General features: G+C 41.9%; 1 protein-coding gene across 3 annotated transcripts in view; it reads left to right on the top strand.

Moving 5' to 3' along the window:
- The window catches only part of styxl1 (serine/threonine/tyrosine interacting-like 1), a 38,292-nt gene that overhangs the window by 12,393 nt on the left and 12,472 nt on the right, over positions 1–13,427 (top strand). For all 3 annotated transcript variants that reach the window (XM_059972971.1, XM_059972970.1, XM_059972972.1), the window contains 2 exons: positions 490–589; positions 11,937–12,070. In XM_059972971.1, coding sequence (XP_059828954.1) covers positions 490–589; positions 11,937–12,070 — 234 coding nt within the window. The remainder of the gene's footprint in view (positions 1–489; positions 590–11,936; positions 12,071–13,427) is intronic.

The following is a 13,427-nucleotide window of genomic DNA, read 5'->3' as shown; positions in this document are numbered from 1 at the left end:
GTGCTATAAATAGATTAACTGAAATCATTCTGGTCAGTGAATTAAAAAAACAATATAATTCTCAATAAAAAATAGAGCTAAGCTCAGAATTTTTGAACAAGTCCACCTCTGAAGTTTGCATTCTCATTTAGGAAGTCCAATGTTTGAAAATCCTATCATCTCATTGCAACAAAAATAGCTGAGTATTTTTTTGTAAAAAAACATGATCTTGCTAGCAAGGCACTAAATCCTCCTTGCATATTAGTACAAAATGAAATATATTAAACATTACCCATCAGCACTAAGAAACAAAAAGAGATGATATGACAAAATTGTATCCTATATAATTCCTGTCCTCTGGTCTGAAGTAGCCTGCTGTTTATACCTTGCAGTATGCCTGTTAGAATGCAAAATTGGCCAGTACCAACACATTCAGTCTACAGAATTGATAAAGAATGTTGATTAAATTCTTTACTTTTCCAATCTTGTTCTTTATTTGTTATTTTGCAGGACATGGAAGGAAATTATTTGATGCCAGAGGATGTGGAACTTGAGTGTGTAAGGTATTGTGTTGTTTATGATGGGCACACAAACTCATCGAATACAGAAGGTAAATATGTAATCAGAAATTCTAACTATAGAAATAAAATGGAGATGCACTAATAGAAGTGAGATAAATATTCATTGTGAACATTGGTGAAAAATAGAGTTATAATCTGAATAACTGTAGCCTCTCCTCTACAGATGAAATAGCTTCAGTGTAATTAACATGATGGCTGTTTGTCACATTGAGTCCAAATTCAGTTCCACTCCTCCACCGAATGCTCATAGTCTGTGAATACAAGTGTATGTGTGCTCGTGTATTCAAGGTTGTTTAATGTCATTTCCTGACCACAAATGTATAGATGGCAAGATAGCACTGGCAAGACACGGAGATATTTTGCGGGAAGCAAACAAAACTACCAACTATTCTATTAATTACACCTTTACTGGACAATGATCACTGCAATCCACAGCCTGTAATTTCTCTTTGGGCGGTGTGATTTTGAACTGTCTATACGACCTGGCAGTTTTGCAGAATCCTGTAGGATTCAGTGACCTGGATGCTTGAGAATGCAGGCATAACCATGACAGTCCTTGCTGGAGTGGACTTGTGGCCAGATTGAAACCCACTATGAAAACAAGCTGATGTTTAGCTACTTTAAGTACTGAGCCAGATTAAATAGGTCAAGTCATTGAGGCCGAGGGTGAAGGATAAATCATGTTTCAGCTTGCTACTCCAAGAATTTTTACTCATCTCAGCACTGAACTGGCTCCGTGACTGTGGCCTGCATGCATCGGGCTCCTGGTGAGGCTGTAGCACTGAACTGGCTCCGTGACTGTGGCCTGCATGCATCGGGCTCCTGGTGAGGCTGTAGCACTGAACTGGCTCCGTGACTGTGGCCTGCATGCATCGGGCTCCTGGTGAGGCTGTAGCACTGAACTGGCTCCGTGACTGTGGCCTGCATGCATCGGGCTCCTGGTGAGGCTGTAGCACTGAACTGGCTCCGTGACTGTGGCCTGCATGCATCGGGCTCCTGGTGAGGCTGTAGCACTGAACTGGCTCCGTGACTGTGGCCTGCATGCATCGGGATCCTGGTGAGGCTGTAGCACTGAACTGGCTCCGTGACTGTGGCCTGCATGCATCGGGCTCCTGGTGAGGCTGTAGCACTGAACTGGCCGTGTGACTGTGGCCTGCATGCATCGGGCTCCTGGTGAGGCTGTAGCACTGAACTGGCTCCATGACTGTGGCCTGCATGCATCGGGCTCCTGGTGAGGCTGTAGCACTGAACTGGCTCCGTGACTGTGGCCTACATGCATCGGGCTCTTGGTGAGGCTGTAGCACTGAACTGGCTCCGTGACTGTGGCCTGCATGCATCGGGCTCCTGGTGAGGCTGTAGCACTGAACTGGCTCCGTGACTGTGGCCTGCATGCATCGGGCTCCTGGTGAGGCTGTAGCACTGAACTGGCTCCGTGACTGTGGCCTGCATGCATCGGGCTCCTGGTGAGGCTGTAGCACTGAACTGGCTCCATGACTGTGGCCTGCATGCATCGGGCTCCTGGTGAGGCTGTAGCACTGAACTGGCTCCGTGACTGTGGCCTGCATGCATCGGGCTCCTGGTGAGGCTGTAGCACTGAACTGGCTCCGTGACTGTGGCCTGCATGCATCGGGCTCCTGGTGAGGCTGTAGCACTGAACTGGCTCCGTGACTGTGGCCTGCATGCATCGGGCTCCTGGTGAGGCTGTAGCACTGAACTGGCTCCGTGACTGTGGCCTGCATGCATCGGGCTCCTGGTGAGGCTGTAGCACTGAACTGGCTCCGTGACTGTGGCCTGCATGCATCGGGCTCCTGGTGAGGCTGTAGCACTGAACTGGCTCTGTGACTGTGGCCTGCATGCATCGGGCTCCTGGTGAGGCTGTAGCACTGAACTGGCTCCATGATTGTGGACTCATTTTTGTAACTCTGCAGTTCATGTTTTGTATTATTTGTTTACCTTTTGTTATTGTTTATGCAATTCTTTTTTCACATTTAGGGTGTATGATGATCTTTGTTGTGTGGGGCTTTTTTAGTGGGTTCTATTGTGTTTCTTTGTTTTGAGGTTTCTGTAAGAAGATGAAACTCAATGTTGTATATGGTATGCATACTTTTATAATGTACTTTGAACTTGAACTTTAAAATAAAGGAGAACAAAATAATTGTTACGCCAGATTCAATGCAGCACAAAAACACAAAAGATAAAGAACACAATGATAATAATAATAATAAATACAATAAATGTAAAAACATAAGTCAGCTTATATAGATAGATTGATTATATGTCCATAAAGTGATATGCATGTAAGTGACATGCATACTTCCACTAATGAGAGCAGTTTCTCCATATTTACCCTCTATTTATCCCTTATGATCTTCTATACATCTGTTAAGTCTCCTTTCAACCTACTTCAAGGAAAGCAATCTTAGCTTCTCCACTCTATTTTTGAAGCTAAAATTCTTCATCACTGGTATTACTTTAGGATGTCCATAACCTTCCAATAGTGTGGCAAGCACAGATGTATATTCTAGCAGTGCCCTAAAGTGTTTCATTCAACCTAAAATCTCTTCTTTTGTATTCTATGTTTATATACTACACCTATGAAGCCATGGATGCTGCATACGATACTGACTGTTCTTTCAACAACTCCTGCCCCTTTTATGCATGTATACATCCATGCGACTGTTTCTGAACACACTTTGAGGGATGCTATTTCATCTCTTTCATGGGTTTGTGAAACAGAAATCATCTGTCAGATATTCTGAGGTTAAAATTTATAAGGATAACCAACTTTAACTTTCAGAAGTTCTTCAATAAGATACCTCACAAAATTAAAGCACACAGTAGTAGGCCAATGTACTGATGTTGACTGATGATGATAAATGCAAAAGGTGCAAATGCTTAGTAGGTAAGTGGAAGGAGGAACTATTGCCTCAACCTCAAGTTAGATTGAGGGTAGTTAAAAGGCAGAAAACAAAGAAGAGGGATAACCAGTTGATACTTTGGCTGGAGTTGCAATGACCATCAATAATTTGATGATTTGTGCAGTATCGTCAAAATCCCTCTCTTTTGAAGAAAGTTATAAAATATTCATCAAGAACCTCACACATTTCTGCATCTTTTTGGTTCCTAATGATAAGTGCTTTATCCATAGTTAGTCTTAAACATAGTGCTGTTTATGAGCTTATAAAACATAACTAGATTGTATTTACTTTATTTGCCAGCTATTTTCTGAATCTACTAACTTTTCTTGCAATTTCACTCCCACGCATTTGATACCCTTCTGGTCAATCAAACTTAGTTTCTGATATAAACTCCCCTGTTTTGTCTGATCCTTTTGTCTGTGAACCTTTTCATTCAAGGAACACTAGGTTTGGTAATCCTATTCTTTATTTTTACTGGGAATGTGTTTAACATGAACCCCTTGAAAATCCTTCTTAAGAGCCTTCTATTGTCAGAGACTGGTTTATCTACAAGCAGCTGTTACCAGTTTATTTTCAAAAATCACTCAATCCAGTAAAGTTTCCTTGCCTTAATTTAGAACTTTATTACTCTTTTATCTTTATTCCTTTTTCCATAATCTCCCTAAAGTATGATCACTATCACAAAAATGCACTTTCTCTGATACTTCTTCCACTTGGCTTGCTTCACAGGAAAAGAAAAGTGACCGCATCAATCAGCCCATCAGTCCTGTCATTCAATATAATCATAGCTGATCTGCTCCAGACCTTAATCCTCCAATCTTTCAAAAATGTATCAACCTTTTCTTCAAAAATAAAGAATGATCTAACCTCCACAATCTTCCAAGGTAGATAATACCAGAGATCCACCACACCCTGTGGGGAAAAAATCCTGTGCATGTCAGTTTTAAATGGCTGATCTCTAATCTTATAACTCTATCCTCTTGTTTAAGACTCTCCAACTGGTGGAAATATCTCATATCTACCATGAAATGCTTCTTCAGTAGCTTACCATTTTCAATAAAATCACCCCTCATTCTTCTAAATACCAAAGAGATCCTCAATCCCTAAAACCTTCTGTCAAGATGTATCATTTCACACTTAAATGTAGTAAATTCAATTTGCACTCTTTCAAGGTCTCCGCACATACTTTAACAACCCTCCTCTGTGTATACCACACTGACATTGTGCATTTTTACATCTTGTCCATTATTCCCTTATCTAAATCATTAAAATGTATACAAAAGGCAATAGTTTAATTGCTAGCCTTGAGGCTATAACTGTCTCTCATTCTACAGTCTTAACGTACAACTATTTACAGTAATTCTCTGCTTGCTTCCTTTTGGCCATTTCCTTTAATGTTGCCAATATCTTCAGTTTTATGAACCCCCCACTTTCTCCAAACTCAATGTTTAGCCATGGGCACATGCACGTGTCCCAGTTGTGCCTCCTTTTCATTGGCTAGGTGGAACGGTCTATGTTACAAGCCTGCCCTAGTGATGCTTCCCAACTCTTTCTGCACTGCTTTGATGACTACATTGATGCACTTCTTGCACCTACGCCGAGCTTATCAGTTTCATCAATTTTGCTTCAACTTCCATGCTACCTTTTAATTCACTTGATCCATTTCTGACAACTCTGTCCCCTTTCTTGATCTCTTTGTCTCCATCTCTGGAGTCGTGCTGTCTACCAATATCGTTTATAAACCTGATTCTGATGGTTATCTTGACTATACCTTTTCCTTCCCTGGCTCCTGTAAAAATGCCATTTCATTTTCTCAATTCCTCCATCTCCACTGCATCTGTTCCCAGGATGAAGCATCCCTTTCCGAGACATCAGAGATGTCCTCCTTCTTCAAAGAAGGGGATTTCTCTTCCTCCACCACCGATGCTGCCTTCACCCGCATCTCCACCATTTCCTTGAAATTCACAATCACCCCATCTTCCTGCCACCTTAACAGGGATAGAGTTCCTCTTGTCCTCACCTACCACCCCATGAGCCTCCACATCCAACACATCATTCTCCACAACCTCTGTCATCTTCATTGACTCCCTCCCACTGTCTGCTTTCCACAGGGATCATTCTCTCCATGATTTCATTGTCCATTTGTTCCTCCCCACTAATTCCCCTCCTGGAACAAATCCCTCCAATCAGAAGGAATGCTGTACCTCCACGTTCACCCCTTCCCTCACCTCTATTCAGGGCTCAAAACATTCTGTCCAGGTGAGGCAACATTTCACCTGTGAATCTGTTGGGGTTGTCTACTGTATCTGGTGCTCCCAATGTGGCCTCTTCTACATTGGTGAGACCCGACATAAATTGGGAAACCAGTTGTTGAGCACCTTCATTCCATCCTCAAGAAGAAGGATTTCTTGGTAACCAATCATTTTAATTCCATTCTCCATTCCCACATGTCGGTCCATGGCCTCCTCTTCTGCCCTGGTGACACTGCTCTCAGGTTGGAGGAGCATCATCTCATATTCCGTCGAGGTAGCCTTCAACCTGGTGGCATGTTCATCGATTTCTCCAACTTCTAGTAACTGGGCCCCCAAAGCCTAAGAACTTTCTATAGGGGCACAATTGAGAGTATCCTGACCAGCTGCATCACTGCCTGGTATGGGAACTGTACTTTCCTCAATTTCAGGGCTCTGCAGAGAGTGGTGCGGACAGCCCAGCGCACCTGTGGATGTGAACTTCCAACTGTTCAAGACATTTATAGCAACAGGTGCGTAAAAAGGGCCTGAAGGATCATAGGGGACCCAAGTCACTCCAACCACAATCTGTCCCGGCCACTACCATATGGGAAATGGTACTGCAACATTAAAACCAGGACCAACAGGCTCTGGGACAGTTACTTCCACCAGGCCATCAGACTGATTAATTCACACTGACACAATTGTATTTCTAAGCTACATTGACTGATCAGTTGTATATCTTACTGTACATGCTATTTATTACAAATTGCTTTAATTTACACTTTGCACGTTCAGACAGAGATGTAACGTAAAGATTTTACTCCTCACAAATGTGAAGGATGCAATTCAATTCAATTAAGCTTGCATACACCACTTGCACTGGCAGCTCATTCCACAATTTCACAATTCTCTGAGTGAAGACATTTCCCCTCATATTCCCCATAAACTTTTCACTTCTCACCCTTAACCCATGATCTGTAGTTGTAGACCCACCCAACCTCAGTGGAAAAAGCCTGCTTGCATTTTCCCTATCTACACCTCCCATGATACTCTTCTCAATCTCCTATATTGCAAGGAATAAAGTCCTAACCTATTCAATCTTTCCAGACCTGACAACATCCTTGTAAATTTTCTCTGTGTACTTTCAACCTTATTTTCATCTTTCCTGTAGGTAGGTGATGACAACTGCATTCAGTACTGCAAATCAGGCCTCACTAATATCTTGTACAATTTGTTCTACTGAAATAAGTCTTTAAATGTTCTTGTTTAGATTATTGCCTTCACTTCTCCATAACCTATCTAAACCTTGATTTTCCAAGTACGTGGCCTCATTATTTCTCAAAACCATTTCTGGCATTGTATGCTTCCTCGTTGGGCCATAAACATATCCATCAGGTTTCAGAAATTCCTCTCTTTCTTTGTGTTTTTTTGCTAATGTTCTCTCAATTAAATTGGGGTCATTCTGTTCCCCCAATGTCAGCAAGCTAATGTTCTTGTACATTTCTGAAATTACCCTGCAGAATTTCTTCAATATTTTTCCTACTGTTTGGTCACTCATATAATATTCCCAATAGTATGTTGGTATCCTTGTTTCTTAACCCTAACCAAATGAATTCTGTATTTGATCTTTTAAGTGCATTCTCTCTGGCCAACACTGTCATACCTTACATTGCTTTCCTTATCCTAGAATACTGTGCCCAATCCTGATTTTTTGTTTTGGTGAGAAATGTTTCATTTATCACCTCCACTTCATTATCCCACAAGGCCATTTGTGCTGCAACTCACCAATATTTGCTTTTATTATGTTTTGTGTAATTTCACAAATACATTTAACTTTTCAGTTTACTTATAGTAAATCTTAGCATGCTTCCTCCCCGCTGTAATATCTTCTGAAGTTCTGTCTTACAAACCTCACCTCAGATGCATCTTATTTCCTGTTAACTGATGCTTAACCCCATGCCAACGTACCTTAAATGTTTCCCGACAACCGTAATGAATAGCCATAGAAACATAGAAAACCTACAGCACAATACAGTCCCTTCAGCCCACAAAGCTGCTGAACATGTCCCTACCTTAGAACTGCCTAGGGTTAACCATAGCCCTCTATTTTACTAAGCTCCATGTAGCTATCCAGAAGTCTCTTAAAAGACCCTATTGTTTCCATCTCTACCACTGCTGCCGGCAGCCCATTCCACGCACTCACCACTCTCTGCATAAAAAAACTTACCGCTGATATCTCCTCTGTACCTAATTCCAAGCACCTTAAACCTGTGTCTGCTTATGCTAGCCATTTCAGCCCTGGGGAAAAGCCTCTGACTATCCACACAACAAATGCCTCTCATTGTACACCTCAATCAGGTCACCTCTCATCCTCTGTCGCTGCAAAGAGAAAAGGCTGAGTTCACTCAACCTATTCTCATAAGGCATGATCCCCAATCCAGGCAACATCCTTGTAAATCTCATCTGCACCCTTTCTATGGTTTCCACGTCCTTTCTTTGGCAACATTACCTCTCGGCTCTTAAACTCAATCCCACGATTGATGAAGGCCAATGCACCATATGCTTTCTTAACCACAGAGTCAACCTGCACAGTAGCTTTGAGTGTCCTATGGACTTGGACCCCAGGATCCCTCTGATCCTCCACACTGCCATTAATACTATAGTCGGCCCTCCTTATCCGCGAATTCTGCATGCGCGAGTTCAACCAACCGCGAATCGCGAAAACCTGGAAGTGCTCTTCCAGCACTTGTTGTTCGAGCATGTACAGACTTTTTTTTCCTTGTCATTATTCCCTAAGCAATGCAGTATAACAGCTATTTTACAATGCATTTACATTGTATTAGGTATTATAAGTAATCTAGAAATGATTTAAAGTATATGGGGGGATGTGCGTGGGTTATCGTGGATCGGGATCGAAAAAAATCATAAGTTCTCTTACTCAGTAAGTCGGAACAGGTACATCCGGTATTATTTAGCGTCAGTTAGTCAAATGTTTGTCTTAGTATATAGTATATATTTTACCTTTCTATGCATATAAAACACTTAAGAACGTATGTTTCAGCGCTGGGCTTAGGAACTTCTTCCCGAATTCGATCCAGTGACAGACCGCTATCGAGTGCACTCTCCACCGTGCCGGGTTGATGTGAGGATCAAAAATCCAAAACCCCAAAACTCAATAATTAAACCACTGCATTCCTTAGTAATGTAGCTTTCATCGGGGCAGAGCCTTTCTCACTTTAACGTTAAAATTGCTCTGTTCATTGACCGACGTAGCCTAATGCTTTTCCAATGACCGATGGCGTTTCACCTCTTTCTGATCACTTTATTATTTCCACTTTATTTTCAATCGCGATCGTGATTATTTTCATGAACAGAAACACTACGGATTCTGGGTCCTAATGTCCACTGCACTGAGACACGTTAAATAAGGTCTGGAGTTCCACTGGGTCCTAAGATCCACCGTATTGAGACAGGTTGAATAAGGGACTTGAGCATCCATGAATTTTGGTATCCGTGGGGGGGGGGGGGGGGGCTCCCGGAACCAATCCCCAGTGGATAAGGAGGGCCGACTGTATATTCTGCCATCATATTTGACCTACCAAAATGAACCACTTTACACTTATCTGGGTTGAACTCCATCTTCCACTTCTCAGCCCAGTTTTGCATCCTATCAATGTCCCATTGTAACCTCTGACAGCCCTCCACACTATCCACAACACACCCAACCTTTGTGTCACTGGCAAATTTACTAACCCATCCCTGCACTTTCTCATCCATGTCATTTATAAAAATCACGAAGAGTAGCGGTCCCAGAACAGATCCCTGAGGCACACCACTGGTTACTGACCTCCATGCAGAATATGACCCATCTACAACCACACTTTGCTGTTTGTGGGCAAGCCAGTTCTGGATCCACAAAGCAATGTCCCCTTGGATCCCATGCCCCCTTACTTTCTCAATAGGCCTTGCATGGGGTACCTTATCAAATGCCTTGCTAAAGTCCATGTACACTACATCTACTGTTCTTCCTTCATCAATGTGTTTAGTCACATCCCCAAAATTCAATCAGGCTCATAAGGCACGACCTGCCTTTGACAAAGCCATGCTGGCTATTCCTGGCTATTATGCCTCTCCAAATGTTCATAAATCTTGCCTCTCAGGATCTTCTCCATCAACTTACCAACCACTGAAGTAAGACTCACTGGCCTATAATTTCCTGAGCAATCTCTATTTCCTTTCTTGAATAAGGGAACAACATCTGCAACCCTCCAGTCCTCTAGAACCTCTCCTGTCCTCATTGATGATGCAAAGATCACTGCCAGGGGCTCAGCAATCTCCTCCCTTGCTTCCCAGAGTAGCCTGGGGTACATCCCATTTGGTTCCAGTGACTTATCCAACTTGATGCTTTCCAAAAGCTCCAGCACATCCTCTTCTTAATATCTACATACTCAAGCTTTTCAGTCCACTGCAAGTCATCCCTACAATCGCCAAGATCCTTTTCCATAGTGAATACTCAAGCAAAGTATTCATTAAGTACCTCTGCTATTTCCTCCAGTTCCATACACACATTTCCACTGTCACACCTGATTGGTCCTATTCTCTCACATTTTATCCTCTTGCTGTTCACATACTTGTAGAATGCCTTGGGGTTTTCCTTAATCCTGTCGGCCAATGCCTTCTCATGGCCCCTTCTGGCTCTCCTAATTTATTTCTTAAGCTTCTTCCTGATAGCCTTATAACCTTCTAGATTCCTATCATTACCTAGTTTTTTGAACCTTTCATGAGCTCTTCTTCTTGACTAGATTTACAGTAGCCTTTGTACACCACGGATCTTGTACCCTACCGTCCTTTCCATGTCTCATTGGAACTTACCTACTCAGAACCCCACACAAATATCCCCTGAACATTTGCCACATTTCTTCAGTACGTTTCCCTGAGAACATCTGTTTCCAATTTATGCTTCCAAGTTCCTGCCTGATAGCCTCATATTTCTCCTTATTCCAATTAAACATTTCCCTAACTTGTCTGTTCCTATCCCTATGCTATGGAATGCTATAGTAAAGGAGATAGAATTGTGATCACTATCTCCAAAATGCTCTCCCACTGAGAGACCTGACACCTGACCAAGTTCATTTCCCAATACCAGATCAAGTACAGTCTCTTCTCTTGTAGGTTTATCTACATATTGATTCAAGAAACATTGCTGAACACACCTAACAAACTCTACCCTATCTAAACCCCTCACTCTAGGGAGATGCCAATCAATATTTGGGAAATATAAATCTCCCACCACAATAACCCCGTTATTATTACTTCTTTCCAGAATCTGTCTCCCTATCTGCTTCTTGGTGTCTCTGTTACTATTGGGTGGTCTATAAAAAACACCTAGTAGAGTTATTGACCCCTTCATATTCCTAACTTCCACCCACAGAGACTCCATAGACAATCCCTCCATGACTTCCTCCTTTTCTGCAGCCGTGACACTATCTCTGATCAACAGTGCCATGCCCCCACCTCTTTTGCCTCCCTCCCTATCCTTTGTGAAACAGCTAAAGCCTGACACTTGAAGTAGCCATTCCTGCCCCTGCACCATCCAAGTCTCTGTAATGGCCACAACATCATAGCTGCAAGTATTATGGGAAGAAGGCAGGATATTGGGGGTGAAAGGGAAATGGGGAGAAGGCAGGATATTGGGGCTGGAAGGGAAATGGATCAGCCATAGAGCAGACTCAGTGGGCCAAATGGCTATTTCTGCTCCTATATCTTATGGTCTATGAATCTTGCATTTATTCTCTTCACCTAAGATGCTATAAATCAAGGGAGATGAGAATAGATTCAGGGAAACATATATGACTTTATAACACTTGTTAGAGCTGACAAAAGCTGACATCTGAATTTCAGACTACTAGTTTATTTTCTGTTCTTAGATTGGATTCCCCATACATTCTTCATATAAATAACCGACATCTTGAAACTGATCCAGCTCTATTTGTGGAACATAACTTCCTTCCACTGATCCTGGCCTTCAGACTGATCTCTAAGAGAGATCCTGATGCTTTTCTTTAAAGATTACCTCCCATGTTATAGAGTCCTTATCTTTGAATTTCCAACCTGTCATTCCATCCCTTGCTTAGGATTATAATAATTATTTTATATTAAAGTTTTATGATAACCCATACTCTTTGTTTAAATGTTTATGTCACTATCTTTATGTTTGTCATTTCTAGGTCCTGCAATCCAATATGCAAAGCTAGTAGAAGTTGTTAGCCAACAGCCAATCAGAATCCTGAATGGTGGATATGAGTATTTTTCTGCTTGTTATCCGTTCTTTAGGACACAGAAAATATTTTACATGCCACAGGTAAGCTCAGTAGGTTGTTTGGAGTTGGAATGTTGAACAACTAGATGATTTTGAGCCATTTGGCCTTCCCGAAAATGGTAAATCCAGTTTTCAAAAGTACAGATCACATCTATGCTTTGTAATTTTTGTATAAATATATCATTTTTTAAGAGGAGCAATGGCTAATGATCACAGTGCCCTTCCATACCCACTAATGGATATTAACTTTATTTAAGAAAAGGTATAAGGGCAAGCCAGGAACTACAGGCTAATGAACTTTATATCAGAAGTGGTAAAGCTCTTGGAGAGGATTTAGAGAGACATGATCCATCTGCATTTGGAAGGGCAAGGGCTGATTAGGAATCGTCTACATGGTTTTGTGCATGGGAATTCATGTGTCATGAATTTGACTGAGTTCGTTGAAAAGGAAACCAAGGAACCGATGATGGCAGAGCAGTAGATGTTGCTTACAGGGGCCTTAGCATGTTTTTCTGACAAGGTCCCAGACTGTAGACTGATTGGGAGAATGACATCACATGGAATCCAGGTTGAACTCGCCAACTAGACACAAAATTGGCTTGCTGGAATGAGTCGGAGGTGGTAGTGAAGGATTGTTCTTCAGATTAGAGGACTGACTAGTGGTGTGCCACAGGGATTGGTAAAGGGTATTTATTGTTTGTTAGATATATGAACAATTTAGATGAGAATGTGGATGGCATGATTAGTAAGATTACAATGACATTAAAATTGGTGTGGTGGACAGTGAAAAAGGTTGTCTGAGATTGCAACGGATCAAGAATAACTACAAAAGTGGACTAAGGAATGGAAGATGGAATTTATCTCAGGGAAGTGTGAAGTGATGCACTTTGGGAAGTTAAAGTAGGACAGGATTAATCAGCAAATGATGGAGTACTGGTGAGTATCGTAGAACAGAGACCTAGGGGTACAAGTTCATAGTTCCCTGAAAGTGGCAATTGAGGTAGACAAGGTGATAAGGAAAGGGTTTGGGTTTACCCTTACTGGACAGGGCATTGAATACAACAGCTGGGACAAGACTGTTGCAACTGTGGAAGTTGTTGGTGAGATCACACTTGGAATATTTTGTGCAGTTTGATCTTTATTCTAAAGCAAAGATGTGATTAAGTTGGAGAGGATGCAGGAAAAATTTGTATGGTTGTAGTTTTGATGGGAGGGCTTAAGTTATAAGGAGAGACTGGATAGGCTGGGGCAGTTTTTCCTGGAGCAAAGAAGGCTAAGGCAGACTTTATAGAGATTTTTAAAAATCATGAGGAAAATGGATAAAGTAGAATGTGATAGTCTATTTTTCCCATGTAGGGGAGTCTAAAACTAGAGGACATGGGTTTAATGTGAGAAGGGA

Source organism: Hypanus sabinus, chromosome 6 (genome assembly GCF_030144855.1).
Source record: "Hypanus sabinus isolate sHypSab1 chromosome 6, sHypSab1.hap1, whole genome shotgun sequence".
Taxonomy (NCBI): Eukaryota; Metazoa; Chordata; class Chondrichthyes; order Myliobatiformes; family Dasyatidae; genus Hypanus; species Hypanus sabinus.
This window is presented reverse-complemented; position numbering and strand designations above follow the sequence as displayed.